The sequence below is a fragment of the Lolium perenne genome, chromosome 6 (genome assembly GCF_019359855.2).
Source record: "Lolium perenne isolate Kyuss_39 chromosome 6, Kyuss_2.0, whole genome shotgun sequence".
Classification (NCBI taxonomy): domain Eukaryota; kingdom Viridiplantae; phylum Streptophyta; class Magnoliopsida; order Poales; family Poaceae; genus Lolium; species Lolium perenne.
In genome coordinates, this window is record NC_067249.2 from 199,497,304 (window position 1) to 199,516,841 (window position 19,538).

At 49.5% G+C, this 19,538-nt stretch overlaps 1 protein-coding gene across 1 annotated transcript; it reads right to left on the minus strand.

Annotated features, from left to right (window-relative positions):
• Window positions 1-4,156: 4,156 nt before the first annotated feature.
• LOC127306435 (3-hydroxy-3-methylglutaryl-coenzyme A reductase 1) lies at window positions 4,157-10,489 on the minus strand. Its single transcript, XM_051337071.2, has 4 exons — window positions 9,696-10,489; window positions 5,765-5,946; window positions 4,938-5,284; window positions 4,157-4,686 (listed from the first exon to the last, which is right to left on the minus strand). The coding sequence occupies exons 1-4, from the start codon at window positions 10,487-10,489 to the stop codon at window positions 4,444-4,446; spliced, it is 1,566 nt and encodes a 521-aa protein (XP_051193031.1). The 3' UTR covers window positions 4,157-4,443.
• Between the last annotated feature and the right edge of the window lie 9,049 nt (window positions 10,490-19,538).

Here is a 19,538-nt window from a genome sequence, read left to right on the forward strand (position 1 = left end):
GAAATTAGATAACATAAAAATACATACCTCATTCAATTAAATTGATTTGAAAAGTTAGTCTAGAACCACAAGCACATTTGCCTTGATGTTGAACAGTATCAGGCTACGTAGACGCACCTCTAGAGGTAGAAGATGCATCGGCCGGCCGGCGGCGACATCCGCGAGACCGGCGCAGGTATGCTCACATCTGAACCTTCATACATGCATATGCATATGACGGTGGATGGGTGGTAGAGAGAATAAGAGGAGCCCGACATGCGTGTCTGATTAGGAAATAGTCCAATCTATTGATTTGCTTTACCATGTATAGAATGCCGTGTGTTCCAGATAATAATTAAGAAACAATCAAAATATTGTCCAGGATAGCGCGGGAGGTGGTGTTAAGGCTGGACGTTGCCATGGAATCACGACGCTTGTCTCCGGATGAACGTCGACTCAGGGCCCACCTCAAACACGCTTACCTGGGTCTGGCCTCCCTCGAGCGCACTATGGCTCGGCAACGGGCCAAGATTGCCTGGCTCAAGGAGGGGGACGCCAACACGGCCTTCTTCCACCAGCACGCGGCGTCCAGGCGCCAGAAAAATGTGACCATAGCCTACAGGTTGAAGGCGCGGTCATCTCTGACCATGCGGCCATGGCTGGAGCGGCTTTCTCGCACTTTGAGAGCCTGTTGGGCACATCGGTCGATAGGCTGCACTCGCTGGACTTGGATTTCCTGGGCACTCACCCGGAGGATCTATCCGAGCTCGAGAGAGCATTCACCGAGGACGAGGTCTGGGAGGTGGTTCGGCGACTGCCAGTTGGCAAGGCGCCCGGACCGGACGGCTTCACGGCTGAGTTTCTACAGAAATGCTGGAGCGTGGTCAAGGGGGATTTCATGGCGGCCTTCGACAAGATGTACACGATGTGTGGGCGCGGGTTCCAGGGTCTTAACCAGGCCCTTTTAACCCTGCTGCCTAAGCGCCCTGATGCGGCAGCTTTGGGTGACTACCGGCCGATCAGCCTTATCCACATCTTCGCCAAGTTGGTGGCGAAAACGTTGGCTACCCGCCTTGCCCCCCGGATGGAATCTCTTGTGGATCGCAACCAGTGCGCGTTCATTCGCAGACGTTGCATACATGATAACTTTATGTTGGTCCAGCAGACCGCTAGATTCCTCCATCGGGAAAAGCAGCCGAGAGTGATGCTCAAGCTGGATATAGCTCGCGCCTTCGACTCTGTTTCGTGGGGTTTCCTTCTGGAGATCCTGCGCAAACTCGGGTTCGGCCCTAGGTTTCGCGAGATCGTGTCCATCCTGCTTTCCACAGCAAGTACTAGGGTGTTGCTCAATGGCGAGCCAGGCCCCCCCATCTGGCATCGGAGGGGCCTGAGACAGGGAGATCCCCTGTCGCCATCGCTGTTTGTTCTGGTGATGAACTCGCTCAACGGGCTTTTGGCGAAGGCTATTGAGCTGGGGGTCCTAAGGCGTCTGGCAAGACGAGACTTGATGACTTCGGTCTCCTTCTATGCGGACGATGTGGTGATCTTCTGCCACCCGGATGAGACGGAGCTACGAGCTGTTCGTGGTATCCTAGAGCTCTTTGGGATGGCCTCTGGGTTGCATACCAACTTCGCCAAAATGTTCGGTATCCCCGATCGGGTGCTCGGATGAGGAGGCTGCTGGCGCTGCTGAGCGCATGGGGTGTCAACTAGCGCCGTTCCCGGTGAAGTACCTCGGCATACCACTGTCTATCAGGAGGTTGACGGCTGCCTCTTTCCAGCCTCTGGTAGACCGGATTGCTGACAAACTTCCCACTTGGAGGGCGGCTATGATGCCGAGGGCGGGGCGTCTGACGCTTATTCGCTCGGTCCTCGCAGTGATCCCGCTGCACCAGCTGATGGTGTTGGGGGTCAACAAAACCGCTCTGAAGCAGGTCAACAAAATCCTGAGGGGCTTCCTCTGGGCCGGCAGAGCTGATGCCAATGGCGGGCATTGCCATGTCAATTGGGCACGGGTCTGTCGACCTCTGAGGCTTGGGGGCCTTGGGATTCCGGACCTGGCTCGCACTGCTACCAGCCTGAGGGTGAGGTGGATTTGGAGGATGCATACTGATCCCCTGCGACCCTGGCGCGGGCTGGACATGAACTTCTCGAAGGCGGAGTTGGATGCCTTCGCGGTCTCCACCACCATGGTGACCGGGAATGGGGAATCCGCCCTCTTCTGGGAGGACAGATGGTTGGACGGCAAAGCCATGAAGGAGGTGGCGCCAGAGGTATATGCGCTGGTACCAAAGCGCCGGAGAAAGGCGCGTACGGTCCGCCAAGCCCTGATGGACCGCACCTGGATCGCTGACATAGTAGGGGCGCCAAGCGCCCTGGCACTATGGCAGTACGTGCAGCTGTGGAGCCGGCTCAGGGATACCCAACTCTCGGCGGATCCGGATAGGATGGTTTGGCGTTGGACGCCGGATGGCCAGTACTCCTCCAGTTCCTGCTATGACGCCCTCTTCCAAGGGGCGATAACTGCAGGCTTCTGGAAACTGAACTGGAAATCCTGGGCGCCGCCAAGGGTGAAATTCTTCTTGTGGCTGGCCTGTCTTGACAGATGTTGGACGGGGGAGAGGCTGGCCAGACGGGGGCTGCCGCATACCCCCAACTGCCCGCTCTGCGACCAGTCTACGGAGACCATGCGCCATCTTCTCACAGGCTGCTCGTTCTCCAGGATGGTTTGGTTTGAGGTGTTGTCGTGGATCCGATCCACTTCAAGCCCTCCCTTGGCTGAGGGCGACTTCGCGGAGTGGTGGTCCCTGGCAGTGCGGACCGCCCCTCGCCAGCTTCGCAAAGGCACTTCGTCGGTTATCATGCTTACGGCATGGTGGATATGGAAGCATCGAAACGCGGTGGTCTTCGACAACGCGCGACCTTCGGTGACGTCCCTATTCAACGACATCGTGGCGGAGGCGTGGCTATGGGCGGACGCGGGAGCCCGGGGTGTGCGCCTGCTGCTCCCCTAGACTAGGTTTCTTTTTCCTTTTCTTGGGTCGAGTTGTACGGCGTGGTGTTCGTCCGGCTTCGGGCTTGTACTTATGACCTTCTTTTCTATCAATGCATCGCGTTTCCGCGAAAAGAAAAAAAAAATATTGTCCAGTCTTGCTTAAAATGGACGATTTTAACGGGTTGGACCCGAATTCCAAGAAAACTAAACGAGTTTTCTTGTGTGAATTTTGACGCGATCCTACGGCTAGTGATTTGGTAGCCCAAGCTCCTTGGTGCCCCTATTATTTTACGGACGGAGATTCATAGAAAGTAACTGGATGAGAACTTTGTACTAATAGGTACGGATGGAGATTTTGTACAGCTTGATGATTTGGTTCAATATGTTCTCACTTCTTGCGTGAGAAAGCGAGGCGCACTAATTCGTTTTTCTATTTAATGAGAAAGAAAATTTCTTATGGACGGTTTGTTACAAAAATTTCTTACGGACCGGAAATGCTACACAGTGCGCAGCCTAGTAATTAGATTGTGGCCCGGATTTTTAGCGCAGATAAAAATTTCAACCAACCTAAGCACTACACGTCAGTCCGTAGGCTTTCCGTAGCTTGCCCAGTCTGTAAGTCCAGCATTTCCAGGGAAAAATGATTCAAGTTGTTCCTAGTGCCGCTTAAGAACCGGCATGGTCGGCGAGGATATTCGTTTGCCGAAACACAGAAAGCGACAAGAGATTGGTATTCGCAAGCAATTTCTCTAACCCAAGTCCGTGAGCTGAAGGTATATTGAAGGCAACGAGATTGTAGGCCACTGCGGCGCTCTACGGGCGTGGAACCTGTGGAAAGAGCGAAACAGGCGAATTTTTTAATCTAAATCTGCTGATTCTAGTGTTGCTGTTTAGTTAGTCCGCGAGGATTTGATTTCCTTTGTCTTAGCCAGCAAGATTTAGTCTTGCTTTTATGTGTCTTGTACAGTTTCCCTCTTCTTATGCTAGTCCGTGCGCCAAACGCCCAGAGAATCGGTGCTTGCTTTTGTGCTCATCGCAGAAATCGATCGACAACAACAAAAGCAGTGTTGGCCCAACGCTTCATGCATGCCGCAGACATGAAAGGAACAGTAACAGCAATCACAACTCACAATAACCTGACATTCCAATCTGCTGCTATCTAAAAGAGCCGAAAAGGGGGTCTAAGTTGTTACACAATACAAACATAAGCATCTGCAATGTCACGCAAACAAAATTACAATCACAAGCTGCACGATAAGTCAGGTGTTTTTTCTCCACAAATTTATGCTAGAAACACAGGCTGCGACTGACACCCGCAACCTGAGACGACCCTAGACAAGTTTCGCTCGCTTAATCAGCAGTATGTACAGGTAAGTTTCTCTACTCTGCTGATTTGCTTTGCTTGTCGACACGCTTGCTGTCTGGTGATTCTCCTGTCCAAATATGTTCAGCACTGGACGGGGGGCTGCTCAAGAAGCAGCCTTGGCAACATCTTTGCTGGATCGGTTGTACTTCATGTGGCTCTTCACAAGCTGGCCAGCGGCTAGAGCAGCGAGGAGGGAGAGCTCGCCGGCGAGTACGCTGCCAGCTACAATGGTGGCCAAAAGTTTAGCATTTGCACCGGGTGAGTCATGATTGGGACCTTTCACACCAAGCAGGTTCAAACAGGCGGACTGTGAGGCAAGGCAAGTTCCACCCCCGACTGTGCCAACCTGAAGAAACACAAAACTGAACCATTTAACATGACAACATTATGTGAAAAGAGCAGTGTCCTCATGAAGCATAACGCAAGAAAATAAATGAATGATTCAGCGAGACATCTTGGCTAAAGAATTAATCATTTCAATGATGATTCGTGATGACAGACTGCGCTACGATCTACGCAGAATAGGAACTTGATCCTAGTTACCAAGAACTGAAAGGGGAAAGAGATTTCGCAAAGAAAAAAGGAAAAATAGATCACCTCAATGGACGGCATGGTCACAGAGATGTGGAGATCATTTCCGTCATTCACTGCCTCCAACATGGTGATGCACTGCGAGCTTTCAACATTTTGCGCAGGATCTTGGCCAGTCGCAATGAATAGGGCAGTTACGATATTGCTTGCATGAGCATTGAAACCTCCAAGAGCTCCAGCTACAGCTGATCCAGCAAGATTTTTGACAATGTTAAGCTCGACAAGTTTTTCCACGGTTGTCTTTAGAACACTCTGTACGGCACTTCCTTTAATTGTAGCCTCACAAACAACAGATTTCCCCCGACCTTCTATCCAATTTACAGCAGTAGGCTTCTTATCTGAACAGTAGTTACCTGATATACCCAAAGTTAATTCATTTTGTGAATGCTGGGAAGAGAACAATGGTGATAATAGGCACTATACATCCTGACAAGTACACTAGAAAATATGTCATAAATAAGACTAATTATAAGTTTGCTCCAAGACAAGAAAATTAGAAGATTCATAGTTTCCTTTCGTCACAGCAGCTTCTATTCTACACTCAGGGTACTGAAGCTAACAGGAAATGAGTACATGGAAAAATAAAAGTCCACCTAGTAACATATGCTGCTGGAACAATTTTCTCATGTTACAGCTTCACCAGACGGGGACAAAATATATCTTGGATGGATTGATCAAACAGTTCCTTCAGTATGTCATGCTTATTGCCCAACATTCTACTACGAACTCCAGAACAACAATGTTTTAGTTATCTGCTAAAATGATGTATTGGTTTTCAGGGAAAGAATGCAAAATTTGGTGCAGTTTGCCATAACAGAGGAAAGAGTTGAAACCAGATATGCTGATGACGTCCATGTCGGGGAAGTTGTTCAGCAGATATCCCAAGACATTCTCGACACCTTTGGACACCATATTCATCCCCATAGCATCACCAGTACTGCAGGTGAACCTCATGTAAAGGTTTCTTCCAGCTAGTGCACACTGAATACCTTGAAGTCTACCAAATCTGCTTGATCTGTGGATAGAGAACATTTTGAACAACTTGGTTGTTAAACTGCTACAAAAGTTTATCATTACATTAACTGTATTATCAATTCAGCTAAGAAATGAGGTCAATGAAACATACAGAATATTGGAGGATTTATAGTATACATATGCTTGATTCATAATTAATAGATATGCAATAGGATAACGAGCTTCGGTACTGATGACAGAAATCACACAAGGGGTAAAAGACGTTTGCAGAAAATGCAACTAGTGTCCAAACATTTGCACCAAAGGAGCAAACATTGTATAAGAACCAAAGAGCCATCTGTTTGGTACAAATAACAGCCCATGTCTCTAACCTGTGAATGACTTGATAGATAAAAACCAAAGGATCAAAGTGGGGGAAAGCTTAGATAGGGTCATAGGGCTTACATGGTAGTGACCTTATGTATTTCAGAAATCAAAGTAAATGCAGAATTAGGAAAATATACACTGCACCATTAATCTGAATGAGAGAACCCAAATGCTAAAACACAAGCTAATAAAGATGCCAGTTGTCAAACTTATTAGTACCAATTCTAAAGTTCCCATGGATGCTCACAAATGCAACAATTGGTAAGGAATGATCTAAGCTAACATCTGGCGATGGCAACAAAATATTTCCATGATTTCTGAAGACTTTGAACTGACAGAAAATAATAACATAAAGAACGCCCTATGAAACGATGTGAACTAACAATACCCTAATTCTGAAGAGTACTAAATGACAACATTAAAAACTTCTACACGTGGACCGGCAGTTATCTAGAGGTTCCAAACAACGGAAAGAATAACTGTCTAAGCTTCTACACAACATAAACTGAAAAATAGTTACATTTACTAGGCCGACAATAAGACCTTCCAAACAGCAAGTAATACTATGCTGAATATTCTACACAAACCCTAAACTGACAGAACATGTGTAATGTGCATCCTGAAAGAGGATACATGTGCACCAGATAAAGGTTCAAAGGGCACAAGATGACATCGATTGCACAGGCTCTGAAGTTTGTGAAGCGCAAAACGACACTTTGTTGCCGTTCCCTGAAGTTTTAGGGTATAAACTGGCATTTGTCGCGTTTAGCAAGAACCAAAAGGATGAATCGGGCAAAACTCTGAAGGAGGAATACACGTGCAACCGCTAAAGGTTCAAAGTTCACAAAATGACATCAAATTCACATGCTCTGAAGTTTGAAAAGCGCAAACAGACACTGTTGCCATTTGCTGAGGTTTTAGGAAACACAAAGCGACAGTTACTGCAGAAAAGGTATAAACTGGCATTTGTTGTGGTTAGCTAGTACCAAAAGGATGGATTGAGCAATATCGGCACTCAAGTTGTCTTAACAAGTGCATGTGAAATAAGCCTGTCATCAACCATATGAGATGATTGATTATTCTACACACCATAAATCGACATAACATATGCATCCTGAACCTCTGAAGGAGGATACACGTGCAGGCGCTAAAGGTTCAAAGTGCACAAGATGACATCAATTTCATGCTCTGAAGTTTGAGAAGCACACAGCAACACTTCTTTGTCATTCCTCGAAGTTTTGAGGAAACACAAAGCGACAATTCAGAGTCAATATTGTAGAAAAGGTATAATTTGGCATTTATCGCAGGTAGCTAGTACCAGATGAATAAGGCAATATATGTAATGCTAATGATGCTACCGCAGTAGGCCAGTAAATCCGTTGTAGTTGCCTTAACAAGTGCATTTGCAATTGCAATAAGCCCGTCATCAACAAAATGAGATGATTGATTATTCTGAACACCATAAGTCGACAGAACATATGCATTCTGAATCTCTGAAAGAGGAAACACGTGCATTCGCTAAACATTCAAAGTGCACAAGATGACATCAATTTCACATGCTCTGAAGTTTGAGAGGCGCAAACCGAAACTTTGTTGTTGTTGCCCAAGGTTTGAGGAAACACACCGCGACAATTTGGGGCCAAGACTGTCGAAAAGGTATAAACTGGCATTTATCGCAGATAGGTACTACCAAAACTCCAAAAGGATGGATCGAGGATACACGTGCACTCGCTAAACGTTCAAAGTGCACAGGATGACATCAATTTTACATGCTCTGAAGTTTGAGAAACGCAAACCCACACTTTGTTGTCATTCCCCAAGATTTGAGGAAACACAAAGAGACAAGACAGGGTCGATACTGTCGAAAAGGCATGAAACTGGCATTTATCGCAGATAGCTACTAGCAAATGGATGGATCAAGCATACAGGTGCACTCGCTAAACGTTCAAAGTGCCCAGGATGACGCCATATTTGACATGCTCACAAGTTTGGGTGGCGCAAACCGACACTTCGTTGCCGTTCCCCAAGGTTTGAGGAAACGCAAAGCGACAATTCAGGGTCGATACTGTCAAAAAGGTATAAAGTGGCATTTATCACAGATAGCTACTACCAAAAGGGTGGATCAAGGATACACGTGCACTCGCTAAACGTTCAAAGTGCACAGGATGACACCAATTTGACATGCTCAGAAATTTGACAGGCACAAACCGACATTTCGTTGCCGTTCCCCAAGGTTTGAGGAAACGCAAAGCGACAATTCAGGGTCGATACTGTCAAAACTGGCATTTATCGCAGATAGCTACTACCAAAAGGATGGATCAAGGATACCGTGCACTCGCTAAACATTCAAAGCGCACAGGATGACATCAATTTCACATGCTCAGAAGTTTGATAGGCGCAAACCGACACTTGGTAGTCATTCCCCAAGGTTTGAGGAAACGCAAAGCGACAATTCAGGGTCGATACTCGAAAAGGTATAAACTGACATTTATCGCAGATAGCTACTACGAAAAGGATGGATCAAGGATACACGTGCACTCGCTAAACGTTCAAAGTGCAAAGGATGACACCAAGTTGACATGCTCAGATGTTTGAGAGGCGCAAACCGACACTTCGTTGCCGTTCTCCAAGGTTTGAGGAAATGCAAAGTGACAATTCAGGGTCGATACTATCGAAACTGGCATTTATCGCAGATAGCTACTACCAAAAGGATGGATCAAGGATACACGTGCACTCGCTAAACATTCAAAGCGCACAGGATGACATCAATTTCACATGCTCAGAAGTTTGATAGGCGCAAAACGACACTTGGTTGCCATTCCCCAAGGTTTGAGGAAACGGAAAGCGACAATTCAGGATTGACATCGTCGAAAAGGTATAAACTGGCATTTATCGCTGATAGCTACTACCAAAAGGATGGATCGAGGAGGCGTGCACTCGCTAAACGTTCAAAGTGCAGAGGATGACATTATTTCACATGCTCTGAAGTTTGAGAGGCGCAAACCGACACTGCGTTGCCGTTCCCCAAGGTTTGAGGAAACGCAAAGCGACAATTCACGGTCGATACTATCGAAAAGGTATAAACTGGCATTTATCGCAGATAGCTACTACGAAAAGGATGGATCAGGTGATACCTAGCCGGTAAAGCCGTTGTAGTTGCCCTAACAAGTGCATGTGCAATAAGGCAATAATAATGCATTGTGGCCTCTACCCCATCATCATCAACTGTATGAGAAAGGGACCTGCTTTGGTGTGCAATCACCTGAACTTTTAAAAACAAACATGCAGTTCTACCTACGTCTAGCTATGAGCATCACACACCATACTGATCGAGAACATCACATGGCAAGCAAAAAAGAATGCATTTTTTTATGAGCACTCAGAGAATAGTAATTAATCAAAGACCGAGAGTGAGAGACCTACTTATTGAACTGGGCAGCCAGCGCCTGAAAATTGGCAGGCTCCTCGACGAACATCTTGAGCTCGGCGGCCCGCTTGGCGGTGGGCAGCTTGATGACGGGCGCGCGGGACATGGCGTCCCTGAGCAGCACGCTGGCGGCGCCCCCGGACGCGGCGATGGCCCTGCACCCGCGGTTGACGCTGGCGACGAGGCAGCCCTCGGTGGTGGCCATGGGGACGTGGTAGTGGCGGCCGTCCAGGAGCAGCGGGCCGGCGACCCCGACGGGCAGCTGCACGAACCCGACGGGCATCTCGCAGCATTGGCCGAGGATGGCCTGGTAGTCCATCCCGTCGAACGGGAGCCCCTCGACGCCCCGCCCAGTGATCCGGCGCAGCGCCTCCCGCCGCAGCCGGGCGGCGCGGCGGCAGTCCTTGAGCTGCGCCTCGAGGCGGTGCGACGGGAGCGCCCCGGACACCACGGCGGCCACGATCTCCTCGTCGCCGTCGACCGGCCGGTCGGGCTTTGAATTCGGGGTGATGGGCGGAGCCGCAGGCGAGCTGGCGGGCGGCGCGTCGGAGTGCGCGAGGGGGATGGCGATGAGGCTGATGAGGTAGAGGACGGAGCCGAGCTGGCAGACGACGGTGACGAACTCGCGGCCGCCGAGGGGGAAGCTGAGGTGGCGGTCCGGGTGGCTGCAGAGGCGGAGGAGGTCGCAGGAGGAGAGCAGGAGCGAGGCCATGGCGAGGCCGTTGGTGATCCGCATCGGGAGGGCCCGGCGCGCGGCCGCGATGCGGCCGGCGATCCGGCGCGCGACCATGTCCGGGTAGGCGGAGCCGGGTCGCTCGCCGCGCGCGGGGGGTGGGGCGAGCGAGCGAGGACCCAGGCAGTTAGCAGCGAGCGAGACCGGAGGCGGAGCACCTGTGTGAGTGCCTGCAATGTGTGCCGTCTGTGTTGTTGGTTCGGGGGTCGGGAAGCGCGTGTGCCGTGTGCGGGGGAAGGGAAGAGATGGTCGGTTGCCGGCGATGGGATCGGACGGCTGGGAGTGGACGGCGGGGATCTTGGTGTGCACGGAAAATGCAAGTGCGGAGATGTTCGGCGTGACACGGACCAAAGCAGGCACGGTGCCCTCGCGGCCGACGTATGCTCTTCTTCCCCTTTCTTTTCTTGCAAGAAGACGACCAGGACCAGCACGTTTGGTCGTATCCATTCCCGTGGACGAAGAGACGAACCAAATACAACTACTACCCCACGGTATCCTCGTCACCAAATACATATCTTGGTTATCTTGATAACATGGATCTTATGGAATACGTTACTTGTATTCATAAACATAACAATGTAAAATTGGCACGTGTACAATCAATAGAAACACATGGTTATACTGCTGCAACTACCAAGCACACACGTCCTTCACCGTCGGCATGGAAGAATAGCATCAGCACCTGATCCATTCTTTGATGCTGAAGAAATCTCTTGCAATAATGCGCTAACGAGCCGTGATAGTCACCAATCTCGTAGGACTGGATCTAACCGGATAAAGAACATCGGCTGAAGGAGCCCTCCAAGCCTCTTCACACCGATCAAAGGCCAGCGCCACCTATTCTTCAAATGACCTGATCTCCCACCTTCTTCCGCAAACATGCAACAGTTAAATCCGCCACACTCTAAGAATAGCCCATCTCCGTCTACACTACTTACAAAAGAGCAAACATAAACTTTCTTACGCCCACCAAACTTTGCATACGCAGCTTAACCAGCACAGGAAAATCTTTTCCATTAATGATATTCGATAGTCTAAATCACTCTGATTATCTGTGCTCTAATCAAATAGTTCCAATGTAATGTTCAACCGAGCAGACTCCTGCAAAATCTTGCTCCGCGTCCCCCTCCGCACGCCCTGATTTGGCGGATCAATTACCATCAAATCAATGCTGCAATTCCTCTCCTCATTCCCTGCTTGTCGCCCCCACCCTCGCTTGCATGCTCCTTCTTTTATCCTCCCTCACATTGCTAGCATCCTCGATCCACTTCTCTACTTGCCCCTCATAACGCCGGTCCATTGGACGTTGTTGCCCCTTATGTGATGCTGCCGGTAGGCCGCGGCTTCCCTACGCCACAGCGCATGCGACTCCGCCGCCTCTTCCTCGCGTGGATCCTCACTGGACGCCATCGTACATGTGTGGGTTGTTGCCTCTTTATGCGCCTCAGCTCCTCTACACTACTTACAAAAGAGTAAACATGAACTTTCTTACGTCCACCAAACTTTGCATACACAACTTAACTAGCATTGTAAGATATTTTCCCTTGATGATATCAATAGTCCAAATCACCCTGATTATCTGGGATCTAATCAAATGGTTCCGATGCAATATGCAATGTTCAGCCAAAGTGGACTCCTGTCAAATCTTGCTCCGTGCCTGATGTTGCCTATTCGACGGTACCTCGGAGCAGGGATCCTCACGAGGGGGAAAGAAGTAGGGGCCATAGGGCGGAGAGTCCTCAGGATGGTGGTACGCGATTTACCCAGCTTCGGAACACCTGCACGATGACAGGGCCTACTGCTACTTGTCTGGAATTATCTGGGCGCTTTCGCGTTGTTACAATGAGTTGTGGTTGTGCCTCTAGGGCTCCCGAGATCCGGCTTATAAAGGCGCCAAGATCTAGGGTTTACACGGAGAGTCCTAGCCGGAATACAAGTTGCCTAACTACGGAATTACATTGACGTGCACGTCAAGGATCCGCATTTCCTTAAACGCCGTACTGGATCTGATTACCCCTGATGGGCCAGGCCGGATCCGACTTCCAGGGTAGGTCGATGGATCCGGCTCCTTGTTCCTGGGCTGGATTTCCTCCATCTTGATCAACAGCAACTGGGTGGCCCGATGGGTCATACGCCACCATCACCGTCTATGTAGGTCTTAGGATCATGATGTCTAGGCCCTTCATTAGACAATAAGCATTACACAAAATGTAGATAATTAAACTCATAAGCAATAATAAGAATAATTATCACAAGGTTATGGCGTGGAACTATGGCACATCACATATCACCAATCCCTTACATCTTCCACGCCTAAGGGAATTTACTCGCACATGAGAGGATAATAATATTGATAATAAGATTAGGGTTCATCTCGATATTACCGTAGCAAGACACAAGAATAAGAATCAAACCAAACTCAATCTCAAGTCTCCATGTGAATAGAGATTACAAAGATCAATCCCTCTCTCCCTCTCTATGCAAGGTCTATGGTCGGTGACGAGGGATTAACTCGTCAATGCCTACAAATTGTAGACTTAGGGTTTCGTAGAAAGTAGATGGCAAGTAGATCTCGAAGGTTTCAACCGAACAAAGGTGCTCAACTCAATTTTACGGTGGCTAAGGTTACAATAATTCGGTCCTATGCCGACCTCAGCGTCCCCTTTATATAGGAAGAGATACTGAGGATTTACAACATGTCATACTGTTATCACCAGAATTTAACCGGATCAGAAGGTGGGCCGTGATTTAAACGGGCTTGGAAGCTATGTACGTAAAACGGTCATGAATCGGCCTTGTACGAGAATTTGGGGCAAGTGGCCCGTGTATCTGTAATTTATAGTAGATTCCGTGTCGGTTAGGATTAAGACAGAGTTTAGCTCGTGCACGGTTGGGATTGTTCCCAACTTAGAAAGTCTACGGACTATAAATATGTATCTAGGGTTATTTGAGAAAGAGGACGATCACGTTCACAACAAATCAATCTAGGCGCATCGCCACCCCTTGTTTCGAGGGTTTCTCCCGGGTAAGCATCATGCTGCCTAGATCGCATTGCGCGATCTAGGCAGTATCGGTTTATTCGTTCTTGGTGTTGCTCGTGCTGAAGCCTTTTTGATGGCGAGCAACACCCTTATCTCAGGTGTTTTGGGGTTGACGTCGATGCTTTCACGATGTACTTGTTTAGCTACGCTATCCCTCAATATCTAGCTGCCCTTACACCTATACTAGGTGTAAGGGCAGCATCTTCCTTGTTCATTAGCTAGTAGATCTAATCTGTTATAGTTGCTCCTTGTTCTTCAAGGATTGGTTTGATATCCGCATGGTTAGGCCTTATAAACGGGTGGAACGATCCGGTAGTGCGTAAGGTGTGGTTAATGAAGTCCTAAAGGGATTGTTCCGGGGATCAACTTCATGTTGGTTTTTAGGCCTCTTCAGGGCTAGTTTTCCTATCATCTTACGTATCTGCTAGGCTCAACTACGCATAGGATGTTCCGATTATGCGGTGAAAACCCCAGACTGTCGTAGATTAGTTTAGCTTGATTTTGATTAAGCAGGACCCCCATGTTAATGTAAAATCCAACGTGTTTCATGGGGCAATCGGCTCTTAGAGCCGATCCACAGAGCAACCTAAGAGCCGATCGGGGCTCGTATTTAATGTTTACATGTTTGCCATGCAGGAAATTAAGTCGAAGCAATCCATCACCTTCCTGACCAGGTATAGGTCAGGTGGCACGCCCTTGCATCAGCATCGGACGTGTGTACCAGAAGCATTGCGGGCCGTCGCCCGAGGGACCAGGGCCAACCGCAGTCCTGGGAGCCTCCCGGCTCTACGGTGTTGCTCGTCGCTGCTCGCCGGTGGGTTTCTGACGGCAACACATTCTGGCACGCCCGGTGGGACAGTCAGCAACAACGGCATCGACATCTTCCTCTGAGATGGCGGACGAGCCGGTCAAGTACGAAGAGCTGCCTGAGGATTTTAAGAAGAAATATGATGAGATCAAAGCCATCTTCGAAGCCGATCTCATCGGCTCTTTCACAAAGACCCGTTCACATGGCATCAGGTGGAAAGGGTTCTCACCCGACGGTGCTCTCGATGGAGTAGATCTGTCTACCCCTTCAGAGGAACGCACCAGAGCTCTGCGCCAAGAAGTTAATTACATGGCAGCTCATTCCCTTCATCGGCACTCTGAGAGCCTGGTGAACACTTTGGAGCGCATCGCGGTCCGCGTGGTTCAGAAAATAATGAAGCACCAATACTCCCCGTCAGGCCCGGTCCTAGGGACTCACCAGGGAGAACTGCCGTTCCAGACCAGACCGCCGCTACCGTTCGCGCTTACAGCTCCAGAGCCACGGGGTTCGCCGGCTTTCGTCGTCCACAAGATTGGAGGCGATCCTGCTGATTACCAGTTCATGCTGGAACCACCTAAGGAAATCCCGCACGGATACACGTGCATGTATGTGCCAGATTGCAACATTTTGGCGCGCACGAACCAGATTACTGCAGGAGGAATTTCTGGAGCCACAGGAGGAATTTCTGGAGTCACAGGAGGAATTGCTGGAGGAGACGCCGATAAACAGGCGTGGCTAGCCAAGTACGCCACTGCAGCAGATCAGCAAAGTTCAGCCCCTGCAGCTCCTACAGTGGACCAGATCAGTGCGATCTTGAGAGACCAGTTCGGCATGGTGCCAAAGAGAAGGGCAATCGGCTATTCCAAGCCGTATCCTAATGAGTATGATCTAATACCACTGCCACCTAAATATCGGCTCCCAGAATTCTCAAAGTTCAGTGGGTCAGAAGGCTCTAGCTCAATTGAACACGTGAGCCGATATTTGGCACAGTTGGGCATGATCTCAGCATCGGACCAGCTACGCGTGAGATTTTTCGCGCAGTCTCTCACAGGATCGGCTTTTGGGTGGTACACCTCGCTGCCCCCAGACTCAATCCGAACGTGGAAGCAGATGGAAGAACAGTTCCACATACAATATCACTCAGATTCTTCCGAAGCTAGCATTGCCGATTTGGCACAAGTGCGACAGAGGCATGGAGAGACAGTGTCATAGTACATTCAGCGCTTCAGAACTGTGAGGAACCGATGCTATTCGGCTCGTTTAAATGAGAAAGAGGCCGTTGATCTGGCAGTGGTAGGTCTTGCATCGCCAATCAAGGACATGGCTTCTCAGGCAGAGTATACCTCCCTGGCGCATATGGTGCAGAAACTATCATTATATGAACAGCGCCATCCAGAATTGTACCAGGACAAGTTCAAACGCCCAGTAAGCCTGATCGAGGTAGAAGAAGATGAAGATTCGGCAGGAGATCAGGAAGTGGCTGTGGCTGAATGGGCTCGGGGGGCAAACCCCGTATCCTGCAAGTGGGTTAAACCACAAGGTCCTGCAAGAGGGTTCGACTTCGACGTGAGCAAAGCTGAGCTGATTTTCGATCTCTTGCTTAAAGAGAAGCAGCTGAAGTTACCCGAAGGCCATAGAGTCCCTACGGCCCAAGAGATGAACGGAAGGCCATACTGCAAGTGGCATCATTCGTTCACACATACCACCAGCGACTGCAAAGTGTTGCGTCAGCAGATCCAAATGGCGATAGAACAAGGCCATCTTATTTTCAGCCAGTATGCCATGAAAGTGGACACGCAACCGTTCCCTGCTGTCAACATGGTGGAGTATAGTTACCCTACGAGGCGTCAGCCAGATTTCTCGTTCAGTATCAACATGGCAGGGCCTGTATACCACTCTGGCAGTGACAAAGAAGAGAGCAGTCGTTCTCGTGGCAAGGACAAGGAGGAGGCCGGTTCTCGCGATCGGCCCCGATACGATGACAAACGGTACATGACCGAGGATCAAGTGAGAAGCGTGCGGTACCAGCGACCACTCTCAGAGCACCTTCTTAACAAATATGAACATCAGTATGACCAACGCCGACGGTATGATACAGCCGATGACGTAGCTCATCGGCCTAACGTAAACGATAGAAAGTATCGTCGGCATAATAGAGATGACGAAAGATATGAGCGCCGTACCAGGGGAAGGTCAAACGAGCAAGAGGACATGGACCGTCACTGGGACTGCTCGTTCTTTAAACATTGCTGGGACTCAGGAATGAGCCGATTGCCGACAATCGAAAGCTGCCCAGAGTGTAGATCAAAGAAGAAGTACGCGGCAGATGTGTCAGTGTTCAAACGTCTAGGGCCTCTCCCGCGTCGGAACAAACAAGCTGAATCCTCTCGAGAGGAAGATCTTGAGGAGTTAGACGACGATGAAGAAGAAGAGGACAGATACCACCGGCCAAGGTGGTGCCCTGACGGACTCAGTCATTCTCAGAAACGCAGGGTACAGCGGTTACGCAGCTTGGAGGAAGCCGAGAGGTTATACCTGCACACATTGAGGAAGGCACGGCCCGATCTGGCCGCGAAAATTCAGCAAACTTTGGACGAGGAGGGCCGCCCACAGAAGCAAGAGTGGCGTCCCAAACCAAAGAAAGCCGATGATAAGACGTCGGCTGGCGCCAACATGGTGTTCATACTTCCGTCAGAGTTTTGCGCTCCAAGATCAGAGGAGGCATCTGTGGCACAACTCGACTGCGGCCCATGGCCAGTTGTCTTCGAAAAGCCACAAGAAAGAAGCTACAGACATCTGAAGGCCTTGTACGTGAAAGGATATATCAACGGGCAGCCTGTCAACAAGATGCTGGTCGACACGGGAGCGGCAGTCAACATAATGTCGTACTCCATGCTATGTCGCTTAGGACGCTCTAGCGCAGATCTGATCAAAACCAACGTCACATTGAGCGACTTCAACGGCCAAGCATCAGAAGCGCAAGGTGTTCTAAGCGTGGATCTGACAGTAGGCCGAAAAACCATCCCTACGTCGTTCTTCATCGTCGATTGCAAGAGCACCTACGCCGTCCTGCTAGGGAGAGATTGGATTCACGCCAATTGCTGCATTCCATCCACAATGCACCAATGCTTGATACAGTGGGATGGCGATGAAGTTGAGGTCGTCCAGGCAGATGACACAGCCGAAATTTCAACGGCTGGTATGAACATTTGGGACGCGGTGGACCAAGAGCCGCTCTCTGGAGTCAGTCTGGACGGGTGTGAGCGCATTGAGGTTACAAAAAACGGGGTGAGGCTGGTCTTATCCACTGGCCTGACAGTGTAACCGCACCAAAGTTACTAGATATGTGTAGCAAGGCCGATCCCTGCGATCAGCCCCAAAAAATAAAAATAAGTTGTAAATCCGCATTAAGCAGTGCAATGAAAAAGGAGGCCGATTCAGGCAATCGGCCCATATTATCCTTATCATATTTTATGCCTGTGTTCAGCATTGATCTAGCAGGTGATGGAAAGCTAGGGTATGGGTTTACATCGGCTGATGAGCTAGAAGAAATCGACATTGGTCCTGGGGATAAGCCACGACCAACATTTATCAGCAAGAAGTTGGATCCACATCTGAGGAGTCTGATGATAGCTCTGTTAAGAGAATACCCAGATTGTTTTGCCTGGGATTATACAGAGATGCCCGGGTTAGACAGGAGCATCATCGAGCATCGGCTCCCTCTTAAGAAAGGATTTCGGCCGTTCCAGCAACGAGCGCGACAGATGAAGGCCGAAGTCTTAGAAGAAGTCAAAAAGGAGATCGAGAAAATGTTGGCTGCAGGGTTCATCAGGCCATGCAGGTACGCTGAGTGGATTTCCAGTGTCGTACCTGTGGAGAAAAAGGACGGCCGAATGCGCGTCGCCATAGATTTTCGGGATCTCAACAGAGCCACTCCAAAGGATGAGTATCCAATGCCGGTAGCAGAAACGTTGATCAATGCAGCTGCTGGTCATAAAGTGTTGAGTTTCATGGATGGCAACGCCGGTTACAACCAGATTTTTATGGCTCCAGAAGATATACATAAGACTGCATTTAGAGTACCAGGAGCAGTGGGCTTGTTTGAGTATGTGGTCATGACTTTTGGATTGAAGAACGCCGGCGCAACATATCAACGAGCCACGAATTACATCTTTCATGATCTGATCGGCAAATTGGTGGAAATCTACATCGATGATGTGGTAGTCAAGTCTGTCTCGATAGAAGGACACTTGGAGGACTTACGACGTATTTTGGACCGAACTAGGAAGTTCGGACTAAGAATGAATCCCAAGAAATGTGCATTTGGTGTGACGGCCGGTCAATTCCTGGGCTTCTTGGTTCATGAACGAGGAATCGAGATCGGCCTGAAGAGTCAGGAGGCAGTGCGCACAATGAAGCCGCCTACCACGAAGAAGGAACTGCAATGTCTTATCGGCAAAATCAACTTCGTCAGAAGGTTCATCTCCAACTTGTCGGGACGGATCGAGCCGTTCATGGGATTGGTGAAAATCAAAGCCGATGAGGAGTTTCACTGGGGGCAGAGCAACATCAAGCATTCGATGAGATTAAAGAGTATCTAACGAAGCCACCTGTGTTGGTGCCGCCTCAGCAAGACAGACCATTCTTTATCTATCTGTTAGTAGCCGATACTTCTATCGCCTCAGTAGTGGTGCAAGTCTACGATGGTCTGATACGTCTCCGACGTATCGATAATTTCTTATGTTCCATGCCACATTATTGATGATATCTACATGTTTTATGCATACTTTATGTCATATTTATGCGTTTTCCGGAACTAACCTATTGACGAGATGCCGAAGGGCCAGTTCCTGTTTTTTGCTGTTTTTGGTTTCAGAAATCCTAGCAAGGAAATATTCTCGGAATTGGACGAAATCAACGCCCAGAGTCTTATAATTGGACGAAGCTTCCAGAACACCCGAGAGCCGCCAGAGGGAAGCCCTGGGGGCCCCACACGCCACCCTGGCGCGGCCAGGGGGGTGGGCGCGCCACCCTATGGTGTGGCCCCACCAGAGCTTCTCCGAGGCTGCCCTTCCGCCTACTTAAGGTCTCCGTCGCGAAAACCCTATAACGATTGACGAAACCCGCAAAAACCTTCCAGAGCCGCCGCCATCGCGAAGCCAAGATCTGGGGGACAGGAGTCTCTGTTCCGGCACGCTGCCGGGACGGGGAAGTGCCCCCGGAAGGCTTCTCCATCGACACCGCTGCCATCTCCACC

What these genes read in the sequence shown, in the direction of transcription:
- LOC127306435 (XM_051337071.2), bottom strand. Translation starts at nt 10,489, where the DNA reads ATGGTCGCGCGCCGGATCGCCGGCCGCATCGCGGCCGCGCGCCGGGCC. An exon ending in CTGGCTGCCCAGTTCAATAA is followed by an intron (nt 5,947 to 9,695) that starts GTAGGTCTCTCA and finishes CTCTATCCACAG; the next exon opens with ATCAAGCAGATTTGGTAGAC. An exon ending in GGACGTCATCAGCATATCTG is followed by an intron (nt 5,285 to 5,764) that starts GTTTCAACTCTT and finishes TGGGTATATCAG; the next exon opens with GTAACTACTGTTCAGATAAG.